We start from the raw sequence: 15,937 nt of genomic DNA, 5'->3' as shown, positions 1-15,937 counted from the left end.
TGAAAACCGCACAAATAAGGATTTTTATTGGTTGATAAAATGTAGAAAATCCAATTTAAAATTTGTAAGGTCCTCTTGCCTCATCTGTATAAAAAGTGGATGTGGCCACTGTGATCACATATTGACAAACATTCCCACTGTTAGCAGCATTGAAGAAGAAATCATCAACAATCCCTTTTTAACGTTTTAAAAAAATAATCATAATAAGCTTCACACAGTACTGCGTGCAACAGTCAGTAACGTTCCATTGAACCACAAAAAAAGGTAGCAAACAAATAAAACCGCTCACTTGTGATCCTAATTAGGACAAATGCTACAGAAAATGGATGGGTGGTTGCTGGTACAATTCCCATGGGTTAGACCATATGTCAAGGGGGGGGGAATAATAGAGAGAGAGATTGTTTTTCAACACTGGTATTGTTTGTCATTTAAGGTGGAAATTGACTTTAAGTGCTATCGAAAATGCTTCATGGCCGAAGCAAAACTGACCCGAGATTTCCACCATGTGTCAATTAGACTGTGTGTCAACAGTTCGTCAGTAAGACCTACAAAATCCAAAAACATAAATAAATAAATAAAATGCAAAAACAAACAAACATTTTAAAAAGGAATCTCAGTGTGTGTGTTTTCAGTGCGAGGCGGCTTCATGCCGACAGTTCAGTAAACGAGTTTGCAAAGAATCCTGGGAGTCGGGGAGCGTAGAACGCGTCCGCCGAGAACTCCCGAGGTCAGACGTCATAGTCCGGCAGGGCCGAGTAGGCGACGCCGCCCACCGACGGGCCGCCCGAGTGCAGCGGGAGGAGCCAGCAGAACACGGAACCTGATGGGAGGAGAGGAACGGCAGAAATTGAGAGCTGGCGGGCCAGGCGCGGGCGGGATCTCACCTCGCCCGAAAACCTCCCGCAGTAGCGCCAGTTTGGGCTTGCGCGTGGCGTGGTGCGGCGGCGAAGACGACGGGGAGCCTGGTTCCTTCATCATCAGACGGTTCCTCATCTGCTCGATGGGCGTCTCGTCGGCGATGATGGACGCCAACTGGCGAGGACAGAAGATTGACGTTCTTTGGACAACAAACAAATAGGCGACGGTTCACTGGAATATTTCCACGAGCTCCACTACCTGATCGTAAAAGATGATCAGAGTGAAGACGCCAAAGAGCACAGACTCCACCAGCAGGATGATGAAGTGAGCGCTGGAGAACACACACGCGCACATGTCAGAAACGCCGAGTTGCCGCCGCCGCCAGGTCTCGGCTCGGAATGGGACTCACACGATCAGGTGCTTGCCGGGCGCGTCCTCCGCCTCGCCGTCCCTCTCAGTCCGGATGTGCCACACCCAGGCCGACACCACCAGCAGCGTGGCGTACACGCTGGCCACGCCTGCCCAAGGTTGGGGGGAAATATATATATCACATGCCTCACGGGATGCACGTCCTGTTGGGCATGGCGGCGTGCGGGCGCGTGGGTGCTCACCCGTGTAGAAGAGGAACTGAATGAAATACTTCTGGTTCAGCTCTCCGACGCAGTTATTGATCCTTTGAGAGAAAAAACGCCCACGCACGCATGAGGACGGGAAAGTGCGGCGGTTCAGTTCATCCGCCACTTTGGTTCGGTTGTTTGAAAGTCATCTTTGTCTTATGTTGTAATTTATTTTTTTAAAAAAAACTAAAAACTAAAAAGCAGATTTGAAAAGGGCTAATTTTGGCCCGACACGGCCGTTCGGTTTGCGTCGCTGCGGCTAACTGGTCTCACCAGGGGCAGTGATGGTCCATGCGGCGTATACATCGTTGGCACACGCGGCAGTGATGCGCCCGCGGGGGTCTGTAGGTTTCACAGCGGCTGCACACCGTCCAGCCCTCGCAACCCTGCACCACACACACATCAGCGCACAGGAAACGCAAACACGACGTCGCCGCTTCACAGTTACCCGGTCGCTCATCCGCGACGACTGCGAGCGGAGGTCGGAGAAGTCGAGCGCCGTGTCAGGGAGCGGCACCACACCTGAAAGCGAATGCCACGCGCACTGAGCGGGTGCGGGAACACGCGCTTGCGGCGCCGAAGCGCCGTTACGTCACTCACCGGGGTCCGAGAAGACCGCCTTGCAGTAGCAGGCGAGCAGGAGCAGCAGGATGACGTTGAAGGCGGACCCGTGCAGGCTACACCACACGCTGTCGGAAGGCGGCACACGGCACTTAGAAGCAGCGGTGGCTAAAGTCCTCACGCTCGGTTTTTATAAAAGCATAATGTTTCTACTTGAGTACAGTAACTAAGTATTTGTACTTTGTTGCTTTCCTACACAGCTCTGAACAGTCATTCTCAAAGTGTGGTACGAGTGCCACGAGTGTTACGTGGGTTCTGTCAAGCAGTACGCAAAAGATTCAATCCCCGAGTACAGTTGTATTAACTTTTTAATAAAATACTTTTCAGTATTTAAACAATTGATAATGTTGAAACTACATGTTAGTGACTTGCAATATTTAATGTACTTTTTTTATTAACACTTAGGCCTACTATACAACTATGTTAATGGTTGTCGGTACTTGCGCGAAGGTTTTTTTGTGTAGGTGAGACTTGGTGTCAAAACCTTTAGAACCAACGGCTGAGAAGACACCGAATGACGTATTAAAACCGAACAGTGACGTCACGTACGTACGTCACTCACCTGACTGGAGAACGACAAGCGGAGCCCGTGACGTCACTAGCGTCGCATTGCCCCCGACATAGTGCGCCACCTACCTGCCCGAGTACGCGGGTATGAGGACGTACTGCACCACCACGTAGTCCGCGTAGAACACGCTAAAGTACGTCAAAAAAACACAGACGACGCCGCACGGGTCCCGCCGGCAGCGCAGCGACGCCATCTTCGGCTAAGCTCCGCCCCTGCGTGGTCCGATTCCGGATGACGTCAGTGGTGGAAGAAGTCACGAAGGCGAAAATAAAAAATGCGTTTAAAAAAAAAAACAGACTGCGTAACAATCAATGCTTATGAAAACGATGCATGTCAAATATTTTAAACAATTTACCAATGTTAACGTGTGTGTGTGTGTGGCGGATTTGGGGCAGAGTTGCCCTATCCAATATGGCGGACGCGCTAACGTATCGCAGCAACGGGCCAACGCGCTAAGGGAGGCTACGTTACACTTCGGGATGACGTCATCGTCGGAAGAAAAGGACCAAAACAAAGAAATGCAATGAAAACTAATACAACTAAAAATAACAGACCATGTAGGGTATCATACACCTTTTTATCTGACAGCAAATCTATTTTAAACACTAGTAACGTTCGAACGTCACCAAAACTGCTTAAGGTTGTTAGCTCCGCCTTCTTCCGCCCACCGAGCAACAAGCTTCTCTTCAGTGGTTTGCTCAACTTTCTCTTACAGGACGCTGGCCCGCTCTTCTCCCGGTATTTTCACTTTTTCGTCGGCTGGAAGTCACTCTTTTGCTGGGGGGGAGTTTTGTTTTGCCCTGCGTCGAGCTCCCAAGCGACCATTCAAGGGCAAAAGCGACCTGGAGGAGCGGGAGGAGGGCGTTCTCGCTTAAAAAGTCACTATGGAGGTTCCCGGCATGCAGGTAAGCACGAAGGTGGACCAGGCTAACTAAAGCCAACTAAACCTGTTGCTCAAGAGTTGTGGTGGCAATTGTGCAACAGTCGGCCACTTTTTCAAAGCCAGTTCGGCACGCCACAACTATAACATAATCTTCAAATCAAGCTTGCGACGTACACACGTAGAGCAAAATAAACAAATAAATAAATATATATATAGAAAAGTCACCAGGCCCCAACACGGTGCCTTGGGGTACCTCCTTGCGACTGTTTGCCTGTTTGTTGCTGTACAAGAAGATTGGATGGGAATTGTCACAAGATTTTAACAGCTTTCACGTTTCAATGTGCATTAGAACTATTACTATGCGTACATATTATGCATATCAAGTTTTATACACAGTACATATTGGATGTACTATTAAGTCATCCTTTTATACCACTTTGTTATTCTCCATGAACCATTCCACTAAATAGTGAATTTCTCACATTTCGTAGCCTTAATCCATGACTGAATGCTGTGATCGGGGAACTTTTTTATTTATATATATTTTTGTATTATTTATTTTTGGGGCTGTACGTTGGGAGGCTCCCAGGTGTGTCGACCTGTGTAACCTGCCTGGGTGCAGTCGCTGCTTGGTCTTTGAATGCAACGCTAAGTGCGGCAGATGATGATGATGTTTTAGAGAAATAGAAATTATTGACTGCTGCACGCTCGGGTTTGGGTCTAATGTTGATCACATTTTTTTTTTCCCCCACTTCCTCGTATTTCCTAAACTTGGTGAACGTTTCACCTTGTTTGTTTGCATCTGTGAGCAATCCACTGAGTACGTGTGCAGTGATGTGTCATTTTGCACTTCCTGTTGGGAAAATGTCGCTTCAGTCAAAACGTATGTAAACATGATCCTTAATAAATTACGGAAGTACCGTCCCAGACCGGCCGCAAATTGCAAAAAAATAAATAATAATAATAAAACACGAGTAACTGACGCATCATATATTTAGCTACAATTGCCTAGATTAATAGTAAATATTCCAAAAACAGTTGAGTATTATTTAAAACACCACTACCCTTAAAAAATGCACCTGAAGTGCGCCCTTGGATGCACGTGGCAAAGACTCTAAACGGTAACTACCCAGGCTAAACTTGGAGATACACATACATTAAGACAAAAAGACTGGAAGAAAGTGGCAAACTTAATTAATATAATTCGTTTTTTTTTTTTCACAGATTAGGAAGAATAAATGTCCTTGAGTGTTGTTAAATTTCCTGTCCGTTAGTGTTAGAGCAGCATTTGTGTTTGAAGTTAAATCCCTCCTGTTCTGTGTAATGCAAATGTTTTTTCTTAGCTGGTCAATAGTGGTTTTCCATTGAGTGCTAGCATTAACATGCTGATGTGTCTAAAAAGGAACAATGTCTTATCTTTAAATATGTAGTGTGTGTAATTCTTTTGTGTGTGTTTGTTTTGACAATAACTTCCAACTGGGCTATCAATAAACGGCTTAAAGCACACTCGGAGACATCAGAGTAACATACGTCACACGCTTGCTACTGCAAGGAACACAGTTGTGTTCAGGGTGCTTTGCCAACGCAGGAACTTGCATACACGCACTGCACTATTCTGCACATCATTCTTTCTTCGATTGTAATGTTTTGATATGCCGCCGTGCACATCAGCGAGGAGCATAACTTGAATATCTCCATTCCGAAAAAAGGTTGACGCAAAATCTTTGCTTCGAAGCTTGGCAAATTTAAAATGTTCCAAAAGGACCATACAGACTGGCTAAAAGGTTATCCAGTTAACGGCCAGTCAACTCTTTGCTCCTATTGGCTGACGCCCACGTCACTCACCAGGCCGGGCCGGGCCCCGTCCTTTAAACCCATACGCTGCCCCCAAGTCAACAAAAAAAAATAGCTGCACCTTACATGCACATGCTATATATCGTGTCTAACCCTGAGCAATCAGTTTTTATCCAATGAATCGGTAAAATGCTCGATTCTAAAACTATTGGGTAGCCGCAGGCCGAGAGAGGACACGCTTTGAACTGCGGCGCTTCAAAGAATCACCTGGACAAAGTTGAATTAAACAATCAAATTGATCAAACTTGAGCCCTGTGTTCAAGTTTGAAAACGGCAATTGTGTCAAACTGGCTGACAAGAAAAATAATCATTTTCGTCACTATTTCAGAACGGGCGAAGGAAACGTTTGCCTTCATTTTGTTGCGTTTCCCAGAATTCCAGGCGCGGTTGTTGCCGAATACGTCCACTATGAACGGCTGCTTTCTTGGCGTTCTACGTCATCCGAGCCCGGCGGCGTGCGGTCGTGGCGGCGGGAGGGCGTGGCACGGCCGCCGCGTGTTGCGGTTGCGGTGGCGCCCGGGGGGGCCGCTGCGTGTTGCCGTCGTGGTGGCGCTGGGAGGGCGTGGCACGATCATTGCGTGTCGCGGTGGCGGTGGCGCCTGCCACGGCCGCTGCGTGTCGTTCCGCTTCCTTTTTTTAGTCGTGCGGAAAGTCGAGCGTGGCCGCGGAGGCTCCTCGCCTCTCGCACCCTCACACCTTGCCAAAAACACGCTCGAGGCCCACCTTCTATTTGACAACGTTTGCGTGCACCAAAAAATGTAAATTACTTATTTTAAGTATATGTTTTATATACAGGTCAAGACGTTGCCCATATAAGCACTCAACTCAGAAGTGTGGTCAACTCCAAACTGGATTTTAATTTTGTATTTTTGGAAAATTCCGCCCTGAAGTTAGTTCAATTTCGCAACATGAAGACACCGGAAGTCGGCCATTTTATTTTTTTTGTAGGGGGGGGAGGGGCATAGCGAGCTGCTTTGAGCCACATATGCTAGCTGACAGATGGACAATCCTGAATTGTGCTACATGTTCACGTAATTGCAAAGTCCCATGATCCCACGCTGCATTCATCACCCAACGTGAACTTAGCGACGGATCTGGTCAAGCGCTACCAGAGCATCCAATGACGTGACTTGAATGTGTTTTCCTCTGTCAGAGTTCGCAGATCGATCCGGAAGAATTGTTCACCAAACTGGACCGCATCGGCAAAGGATCCTTCGGAGAGGTGAGCTCTTTCTGCGCCTCTCTTGAGAAATGTTGAACTTGAGGTGAATTTGTGAAATGTCTTCATTGATTTGGGAATTTGTGGATTTAAAAAAAAAAAAAAGATTTTCCTCATTTTGATATTTGAATGGGTTGAGAAATAGTGAATTCGAGCTGTGTTTGTTTAATATCGCGCTGACTTTGGGAAAGTTGCCTTTTGAAAATGTGCAATTCTTTAGGAAAAGTAGGCATTTTCGGAATGTTGGTTTGAATCCGTTTATTTTTTTAATTGGAGAGTTTCCTCCTGTTTGGAAGAGTAAACAAAGTTGAGAAATATTGAAGTTGAGGTTGCCAGATTTCTTCATTGGGTTGAGAATTTTCTTCTGGAAAATTTTGAATTCTTCAGAAAGAAAACGAGGAAGCTTTGGAATGCTTTTTTGAATTTGTTTCAATTGTGACTGAGGTGATTTTTTTTTTTTCACTTCCTTACAATAATTAGAAGAATTCTACATGGAAAATGTTGAATTCTTCCAAAAAAAAAAAAAAAGTGGTGTAGTTAATTTGGTAATGCTGAACGGCGGCTCTCCCGCAGGTGTTCAAAGGCATCGACAACCGCTCGCTGAACGTGGTGGCCATCAAGATCATCGACCTGGAGGAGGCCGAGGACGAAATCGAGGACATCCAGCAGGAGATCACGGTGCTGAGCCAGTGCGACAGTCCCTACATCACCAAGTACTACGGCTCCTACCTCAAGGTGAGAACGCAGCATTCGCCGTCCGACATTTTGGAGCGCTTGCTGCATCATCACGGACGTCTTTCAGGGCAGCAAACTGTGGATCATCATGGAGTACCTTGGCGGAGGTTCTGCACTCGACTTGGTGAGTGACTTTAGTGGGACGCACTTATTTGGATTGTTTCAGAAACTTCTAAAAGAGCAACATTTCTGGAGGCGATTTCTTGACGTGAATGCTAAAGAGCAGAAATATTGTATCTTTTTTCATAGAGAATGCAGAATTATTGAAGAACTAAAATTGGGTTGGAATGTTAAACATGTTGAAGTTGGGTTGGTTTGAATCAGTGGAAAATTTGAGATGAATGTCTACAATTTGACCATTGATTAGGGAATTCTTCCGAAAGCTGTTGGAATTTGTTGGGTTTTTTTTCAACGGAAATGCAGCATTGTTCAAAAATGACTACATTTGGGAAAGTAAACATTATTGAAATTTTGGAATCGGTTGAGAAAATGTGAATTAGAGCGTAATTGTTTCAAGTTCTATTCATGAGATAATTTCCCCATGGAAAATGTTGAATTCTTCAAAGGGTGTAAGAGAAAAGGTGAAATTTAACATTTCCACAGTAATTTGGGAATTTTCTCATGGTTGAAATGTTGGTTTGAGTCGGTCGAGAAATTACGGCGAGTTGAAGTTGAAGTCTTTTGTTTTGCCTTTTTTTTTTGTCGCCGTGAAAAATGGTTGCGGTCACCTTTCATTGTGCGCGTGCAGCTTCGTGCGGGTCCGTTCGACGAGTCCCAAATCGCCACCATGCTGAAGGAGATCCTGAAGGGTCTGGACTACCTTCACTCGGAGAAGAAGATCCACAGAGACATCAAAGGTGCGCCGTTCGACTCGGGTTTTGGAAAAGGTGGCGCCTCGCCTCGCTATAACGGACGTGCGTCCATCCGCCCCAGCCGCCAACGTGCTTCTGTCGGAGCACGGCCAGGTGAAGCTGGCCGACTTCGGCGTGGCCGGTCAGCTGACGGACACGCAGATCAAGCGGGAGACCTTCGTGGGGACGCCGTTCTGGATGGCGCCCGAGGTCATCCAGCAGTCCGCGTACGACTTCAAGGTAAGCGGAAACATTTTGGAAGCGAGCGTTTTTTTTTAAAATTTGTGCGTTCACGGCATGATTTGCTCCCCCGCCAGGCGGACATTTGGTCGCTGGGCATCACCGCCATCGAGCTGGCCAAGGGGGAGCCCCCCAATTCGGAAATGCATCCCATGAGGGTGCTCTTCCTCATCCCCAAGTCGCCGCCCCCGACGCTGACGGGCGACTTCTCCAAGAGCTTCAAAGAGTTCACCGAAGCCTGCCTCAACAAGGACCCCGCCTTCGTAAGACGCTCGCCAAATGTAGCGGCAGCACGGTGGCCTAGCGGTTAGCTCCCACACGGTGTTCGAATCTCGGCTCAGGGCCTCCTGCGTGGGTTTTCTCCAGGTACTCCCACATACCAAAAACACCCAAAATTGTAACTTCATTGGAGACCCTAAATTGTCCATAGGTGTGAAAGCTTTTTTGTCGATCTTATCGTGCGATTTGCTGGCGACCGGTCCAGGGTGTACCCCGCCTCTCCCTCCAAAGTCAGCTGGGAGAGGCTCCAGCTCACCTGCGACTCTAATGAGGACAAGCGCGATTGAAAATGGATGGCCTAAGCCAAATTGACCCATGGGTTAGACCAGTCATTCTCGAAGTGTAGTACGCGAGCTCCCTCTAGTGGCACGTGAAAGAATGAATGACGTCAATCATATTGCAGGGGCTTTCAGCTTTCTTTGATTCAATTCTGAAGTACTGTGCAGTTGTGCATTTAATGTCGATCACGACGGGTCCTCGGAGAGCAAAATATGTTTTCAGGCGGTTTCGTCAGTTGCTCGTCGTTTGAGGTGGAAATTTACCGATAGAAAACGCACGGACGGACGCTTGTCTCGCGCGTGCGCTGCGACTGACCGTCTGATTTCCGTCCGTCAGCGTCCCACCGCCAAGGAGTTGCTCAAGCACAAGTTCATCGTCAAACACTGTAAGAAGACGTCCTACCTCAGCGAGCTGATCGACCGATACCGCAGGAGGCGCGAGCAAGGGCACGGCGACAGCAGCCCCGACGACTCCGACGGGTAACTTATTTATTTATTTTTTTTTTTTCTTCAATGTTTCTTCTTTGGCCGCAGCTGACTGGCGCACGCGCCGACTTTGTTTGACTTGTGCGCGCGTGTTCAGCGAGTCCGGCGACAAGAAGGACGAGGAGTCCCCCGAGTGGAGCTTCACCACCGTCCGCAAGCGGAAGACGGACGAGCGGCCGCACATCAACGGACAGCTGAGGAGCGACGGGCGCGCCGATGTCAGCGCGTCCTCCAGTCTCGCCGCCGTCATCTCGCCCGTCTTCACCGAGGTTTGTACACACACACGCACGCGCGCGCACATACACAGGGAAGACGTTGTCCAAGCGTGTGCCGTCGTGCAGATGAAGCAGCAGCACATTGAGAAGCGATTGGCCATCGAAGAGCTGGAACGTAACATCGGATTGGCCGAGGACGTGTGCCCGGGCATCACGGACCGCATGGTGACACGCATTATCGCCAGGTACGCCGTTTTTTTGGTCGTCTTATCATCATGGCCGAAAACTCGTCTCGTTCTTGCCCGTGTGTGTATCCTGAGGAAAATCTATTTTGTCGCTCGGTATCACGTCCTGAAAAGTTTGACAAAATAATTCCCGCCGGCTTCGCTGATCGACACGATATCGGGTGGACGCGTTTGTCATAAGACGACGCAGGAAAAAGTCTCAAGGACCGTGCCAGGAAGTCGGCTGTTTTGGTTCGAAGCAGCCAAATGAGCCTCGGCCGGAAGACGCGAGACTCGTATTGCCTTTGCCGTTGAACTTGAGCGCGGCGTCAAGGATGGATGATCATTTGGCTGCTTCGAACCAAAACGGCCGACTTCCTGTTCGGTTTCAGGCACGGTCCTTGAGACTTTTTCCTGCGTCGTCTTATGACAAACGCGTCCACCCGATATCGTGTCGATCAGCGAAGCCGGCGGGAATTATTTTGTCAAACTTTTCAGGACGCGATACCGCCGTGACAAAGGGAGCTTGTGGTTTTCCTGCATTTTGAACGTCTTCAAATGCCGCCCTCAGGTTCAACGCCAGCTGAGGATAGACGGGGGAGCGGACGCGGCGACGAGAGACTGTGTCTCAGCGTGGCCGCGCTTTCAAATCGGAGATCTGCTGTGCAACGTCTCCACACACACGCACACGCACGCACACACGCACGCACGTCATTTCCTTGACTGCTGCTGGACAAAGAAGTTGCGATGCTTTGTGGCGCTGTGGTCCTCTTGTTCTAATCCAGCAGCACCGCTTTACCTTTTGTTTATTTTGTAAACGCAAATATTTGCTCAGTAGCACTTGGCGAAGATGATATGGCAATATTCCTCTTATTGTTTTGTTGTCCTCAGTAACACTCGAAAAAGAGCAGCAGCATCCTCATTTACCAACAAAGCAAAATCAAGTCCACATAAGAGGACTTAGTCAAGTGTTACTGACAGTTTGAACCAAAGACACTTATAAACTTGGTCATTGTGTATATTATTTTTGTATGTATATGATAAGGGATGTTATGAGGCTTACACAGCGGGAACGTACTATTTTTAGGAAAATGTTTTCCTCTTTAGCGGGACGTAGAGTTTTATGAATAAATATTTAAGCTTGATTAAAATGTTGTCTATGTCCATTTTCGTGCATCGTTGAAAATAATGCCGAGACATATTTTCAAAAATATTTGTATGAGCAATTTTTTCACCTGGAATGATTTGACAACAAAAGATTTTTGGATTATTTGTACTCCTATTTGATGTGCCTACAATGTGACCTTTGTCACGCCTTTGGTCTCCTCTCTCTTCAGCGCCTCCTCGTCCTCCTCATCCAGCTGGAGGCTCCCGGAGGAGAGCCTCATCCGTGCCGGTCGGCCGGGCCGCAGCGGCGGGCAATAATACGGGTAGAAAACGTCAGGCTCGGAGTCGCTGTAGCTTCCCGCGGGGTGTTGGGGCAGAGGGGCGGCGTTGAGTGGCAGGTAGGTGGGCCTGGCGGGGCGCGACAAGTGGGGATAGTAACCCAGCGGGCGGAATTCCGACGCGGGGATGTGGAAGTTGACGTCCGGTTGGCGAGGGAGCCCCGGGAGGAAGCTGCAGTCGTCGCTGTAATGCCCGGCCTCCGTACGGCACGTGAGCCCCGCCCCGCCGCTTCCCGCGCGGTACGCCTCGGCCGGACCGGCCCGACCTCGCGGGCAGTAAGACGGCCACGGTCGCCCGTCCCGCCTCCTCGTCTGCGGCAGGCACTCCAGCGAGGCGGCGTGGTCCCAGATGTACGGGCGCGGGAATGTCGGCAGCAACGGGCGGTACCGGTAGGCGGGACTGTTGGGGTAGAGAAGGACGAGCTGCTGCGGCGCGTCCGGGCGCGGGACGGGTCGGCGTCGCGAGCGGTTGCCGTAGACGGCGGTCAGCCCGGGCGCTCGGTCCCGCGCCTCCTCCGTCGACGACGGCGGTCGCACCCGTGGCGAGAGGGGCGTGACCCGGGCGAGGCTGCGGCACCTCGCGGTGGCGTACGGCCGGCCGCGCTCTGGACTCCGGAGCGCCGAGGCACAAGTGGCGCCCTCACGCTGCTGGGTAAGTACATCATAAAAAGAATACATTCACACGCAAAAGGATTGAACATAGCGCATCACACATTGTCTTGTGTTTACTTGTTTGGAGACGTCGGTGAGGAGATCGGGAGAAGATCGGCACTGCCGGGAGTCGAAGTCCGACCGACGGGAAGTGCTGCACGGAGACGCAGGTGAGTGGATAACCGGCGACTACTTCAGATGCAGTGGCGTGCAAAACGTTTCTCACATTACGGCCACAAAAATGTACAGTGGTGCCTTGACATACAAGTTTAATTCGTCCCGTGAGCGCGCTCGTCACTCAAATCATTTGTCGCGAGAAAGATCTTTGTCTATTTCGTGGTTTTCAATAAGGAAAACGGCACTCTATAATAGTATACTTGTATAAAAATGTAGTAATAAAATCATGAAATCGAATGTAAAGTATTAAAAGAGCATTAGAATTCAGTGAGAGCTTGCGGCTCTTCCTGTTGTGTACGCCTTGGCCACTTGGCGGCAGTAGAAGACGGTCACAACCAACTAAACTCCGTAAGCTGCAGTAATTAAGACGATTGCGTGACGTATAGAAAGGCTTATTTTTTCCCCCAAATGACTTGATGCACAGTGTTCCCTCGCTATATGGCGTCCCCACCACGTTGCGGACCGAATCAAGCCCACCTGTCAAAGTGCGGGGGCTTCTTGTCGCTCGATCCCAAGCATTCCAGCAGCTGCTTCTGTGTGCGCCCGCTGCCCACCGTTGAAAAGACCAAACATCAGCATCAGAGGCGAAACGGTGCACCGGGATAATATTCACAGGTTAGCTGTGTGTGTGTGGAATTTTGACAGGGGTGGGGGTGGGGGGGGGGGGAGAATATTCCGATTTGGAATAAGGCTGTAAATAACAAAAATGTGGAAAAAGTGAAGCGCTGTGAAAACCGTCCAGATGAACTGCGCATGATGTTCAAATAAAGGCGTCACCTGTATCTAAAGCTGGAGCCTTTGGACGACAGCAGCAGCATCTTGTGCGCCGCCTTGGGCTCCTCGGCCAGCCGGAAGAAGGCGTGGTACTCCACGCACGTTTTCCAGAACGCTTTGCACACATCGCGAGTTGCCATGCGGAACTCCAGCGTGTCCTTGCGGGTCGGCTGCGCGTCAACACACGAGGTCACCGGCTACCGTGGCCCCATTTAAAAAGAAACAAAAAAAAGTCTCTCACCCCGACGGCGTCGTGCAGCTTGATGAGGAAATGTTTGCGTTTGAAGCTCAGTTTGCGAATCTTGGCCCAGCTGAACACGTTGATCTTGGTGTTCCCCTGAGCAAAACAATCCAAAGTTTGGCCGAAGCGGGACGGAAAGGTCCACGTGAGCCGACGAGCCCGTACCTGAAAGACCAGCACGCCGCAGTGCGTGACGGCCAGACTGATGCGCGCGCCCTCGCCGTCGCTGGCCGACTGCGGCCTGATGCCGTACATGTCCAGCTTCCTGGCCAACTCCAGGAGGTGGACGTCCGACTCGGCCGGGGACGAACCTCTGTGAGGGCAAATTGGGCAAGCTGCCATTTTGTGTCAAGGAACGATTTTGAAGTGAGTAGAGGAGTTTCACTTAGACAAATGTAGTGCTTTGGCGCCATCTTACTGTCAAGGAACGATTTTGAAGTGAGTTGATGAGACAAAACCAGTGCTTTGTCGCCATCTTGTGGCATCGGTGTCAAGGAACTATGTTGAAATGATTTGCGGAGTGACGTTTAACCCGAAATAGTGCGAGATGGCGCGCTCGTGGCAATTATGTGCTTTTCGGTTGTTGTTTTTTAGAGGGAGGGGTGTCGATGACCGGCGGGGTTGACTGTACCTGTGTTTCTTGTGGAAGCGGAGGATCTTGTGGTCCAGGTACTCCTGGTTGGGGACGTACTGCTTCATCCCCAGGTGCTGACAGTCCAGCTCCTCGTCGTAGTCCCCGAGTTCTGCTGTAAGAACCCCACTTGGTGTTTGTGATGGCTCTTCTCTTAACACGAAGGCCTTTCCTTTTTACGCCAACCCGTTCGCTCACTGACTCGCACACAAATGATTGTGGTAAAAGTACGTTGGACAACGCTCACGCCCGAGTTTGTTTTGTCCTTACACTGCAATATGTGAGAGACCAGCAGGGCGGCGCTGTTGTCATTAGAGGTCAGACTTCCGCTGGCCAGGTCCTGCTTGATCTGCAAGGCAAAAAGGTACCTGCGCGCAACGCCACGTGCTCGTCAATGACGGAATGCGCACACGCGGTGGCGCTGTCGAGAGATGAGAAACGCGCGCTACCGAGTGAGGCCCCGCTTGAGTTGTCCCGGGTCCGGAGGGAAGAACTTGACCGTGAACCTGAAGAACTGATCGTTGGCGTCTGAAGAGAGACGGAAAAACCTCGCGCTTAGCTTGCCGTGCTGGACTCGCTCCCGAATGCGATTTCATAAATGCACACTTACATTGAATCTGCTTTGCTAGCGGCTTGAGCAGCTCCAGCCACACCTGCCACGCAAACACAAATCAGTCCAACGGCATCATTGCGCGTGACGCGACGTCTCGTAAGGCTCACGTAGTTGCCGCCGTGGTGTCGGTACTCCAGGCCAAAGTATTCCTTCTCCAGCAGCTTCAGGTGACTGCACACTTTGTTGAAGAAGTCGCAGCCCAAAACGTTTTGCTAGCACGTCAACACAACGGAAGCGTCACATTCGCCGGATTCTTGGGCATGCATTGGGCGACATCTTGGAAATGTTTGCGTTGTATAGTAGAGGGAATCGGGACAGAATGTGTAGTCAGGCGGAAAAAGCAACGGGGTGTGTCGTCGGACTAAAATGGGACAGGTTGTGTTGTCATTGGGGAAAAAAATAGAAAGTGACATGATGGTAAGATAGTCATTCAAAATAAAAAGTAAATAGAGTCAGGATGTAAGGCATTTAAAAAAAAAAAAAAAAAAAAACGGCAGGATGCATAGTGAGACTTAAATCCTTCATTTTAAGTATAGTAAGGCATTTAAAAAAGATGTATAATCAGACTTAAAAAATGACCAGATGTATAGTTAAAGGCTTTTTGAAAACATCCAGCCAGACTAAAGAAATACATGTTTAGTCGGGCATTTTGTGGAGCATGGAGGGTATTTTTAACTATGAAGTCCACTAAGGGTTTTTTTTTAAACAATGTGGCAAGGCATTAAAAAAAAAAAAAAGTATAATCAGACAAAAAATACAAAATCTATTGTAAGACTTTAAATTACAAAAAATAATAATAATAATAATAAATACATTTTTCCAACAATGTAAAACAGCAGGACTAAAAGAGTAAAAAATTACACGTAAGTAATTTCTACAAAACAACATGACCCATAGTCAGGCATTTGGACAAAGAAACATGATGTTATCGTGTAGTGTAGGTACTACACAACGATTTTTAGAAATAAAACTGGACTTGCCTCCACCTCGAAGGTGCATTCGCTGTCGTCCAGGAAAATGACTCTCTGTCTCCATTTGCTTTCCTTGCAGACTTTGCGGCGTGTCCATGTGTGCGTCTGCCGCTCGGCCATCGCGCGTCACAAAGATTCAGTGGAGGAATAAATCAACGTTTGTTGGTGAGTTATTGCGTGTTTTTTTTCTTTCAACACACACTCTCTCTACTAGTGTGTGTGTGTGTGTTGTTGGAATAAAAGACATTTCACGGTGGCTGGACGCTTTGACAGACGTGACCTGTCTTTGAGTAAAGTAGGCTAGTAGTGCAAAAAGCATCCTGTAGCCTCCAGCGTGTACTGAGCTGTGTGTGTGTAACATTTGCACGCGAGTATGTTTGCACATCGCGCCCCCACAATTTGGTGCTAGCGCCCGTCCGTTTGGATTATTTGTTGATGGGAATAAGTGTCAAAATCGGAATAAAATCGACCAGCATTAACCTTAGAGGAACTTGTCAATCAAATAG

General features: G+C 48.8%; 3 protein-coding genes across 4 annotated transcripts; 1 reads left to right on the top strand and 2 right to left on the bottom strand.

Moving 5' to 3' along the window:
* Positions 1-4: 4 nt before the first annotated feature.
* Positions 5-3,153, bottom strand: zgc:77880 (zf-DHHC domain-containing protein). Of its 2 annotated transcripts, XM_061763010.1 has the most exons (9): positions 2,733-2,892; positions 2,076-2,164; positions 1,924-1,997; positions 1,749-1,861; positions 1,470-1,531; positions 1,268-1,376; positions 1,117-1,189; positions 885-1,032; positions 5-820 (listed from the first exon to the last, which is right to left on the bottom strand). In XM_061763010.1, exons 1-9 carry the CDS (start codon positions 2,855-2,857, stop codon positions 729-731), a joined length of 885 nt encoding a protein of 294 aa, XP_061618994.1. In that variant the 5' UTR covers positions 2,858-2,892; the 3' UTR covers positions 5-728. The 2 variants fall into 2 exon arrangements, with proteins under 2 accessions (XP_061618994.1, XP_061618993.1); XM_061763009.1 differs by having other exon boundaries at positions 5-1,032; positions 2,733-3,153.
* A 167-nt stretch (positions 3,154-3,320) lies between these two features.
* stk26 (serine/threonine protein kinase 26) lies at positions 3,321-11,079 on the top strand. The gene is made up of 11 exons (XM_061763003.1): positions 3,321-3,569; positions 6,555-6,623; positions 7,194-7,355; positions 7,423-7,479; positions 8,104-8,212; positions 8,289-8,446; positions 8,524-8,709; positions 9,341-9,483; positions 9,587-9,758; positions 9,831-9,949; positions 10,500-11,079. Exons 1-11 carry the CDS (start codon positions 3,549-3,551, stop codon positions 10,513-10,515), a joined length of 1,212 nt encoding a protein of 403 aa, XP_061618987.1. The 5' UTR covers positions 3,321-3,548; the 3' UTR covers positions 10,516-11,079.
* A 135-nt stretch (positions 11,080-11,214) lies between these two features.
* Positions 11,215-15,551, bottom strand: LOC133473007 (FERM domain-containing protein 7). The gene is made up of 12 exons (XM_061764714.1): positions 15,441-15,551; positions 14,568-14,672; positions 14,458-14,500; positions 14,297-14,375; positions 14,118-14,215; positions 13,848-13,962; positions 13,382-13,529; positions 13,217-13,312; positions 12,979-13,145; positions 12,679-12,747; positions 12,103-12,178; positions 11,215-12,021 (listed from the first exon to the last, which is right to left on the bottom strand). The coding sequence occupies exons 1-12, from the start codon at positions 15,549-15,551 to the stop codon at positions 11,221-11,223; spliced, it is 1,908 nt and encodes a 635-aa protein (XP_061620698.1). The 3' UTR covers positions 11,215-11,220.
* Between the last annotated feature and the right edge of the window lie 386 nt (positions 15,552-15,937).

The sequence above is a fragment of the Phyllopteryx taeniolatus genome, chromosome 23 (genome assembly GCF_024500385.1).
Source record: "Phyllopteryx taeniolatus isolate TA_2022b chromosome 23, UOR_Ptae_1.2, whole genome shotgun sequence".
Taxonomy (NCBI): Eukaryota; Metazoa; Chordata; class Actinopteri; order Syngnathiformes; family Syngnathidae; genus Phyllopteryx; species Phyllopteryx taeniolatus.
The sequence above is the reverse complement of the archived record's forward strand: the minus strand, read 5'-3'. Positions and strand labels throughout refer to the sequence as shown.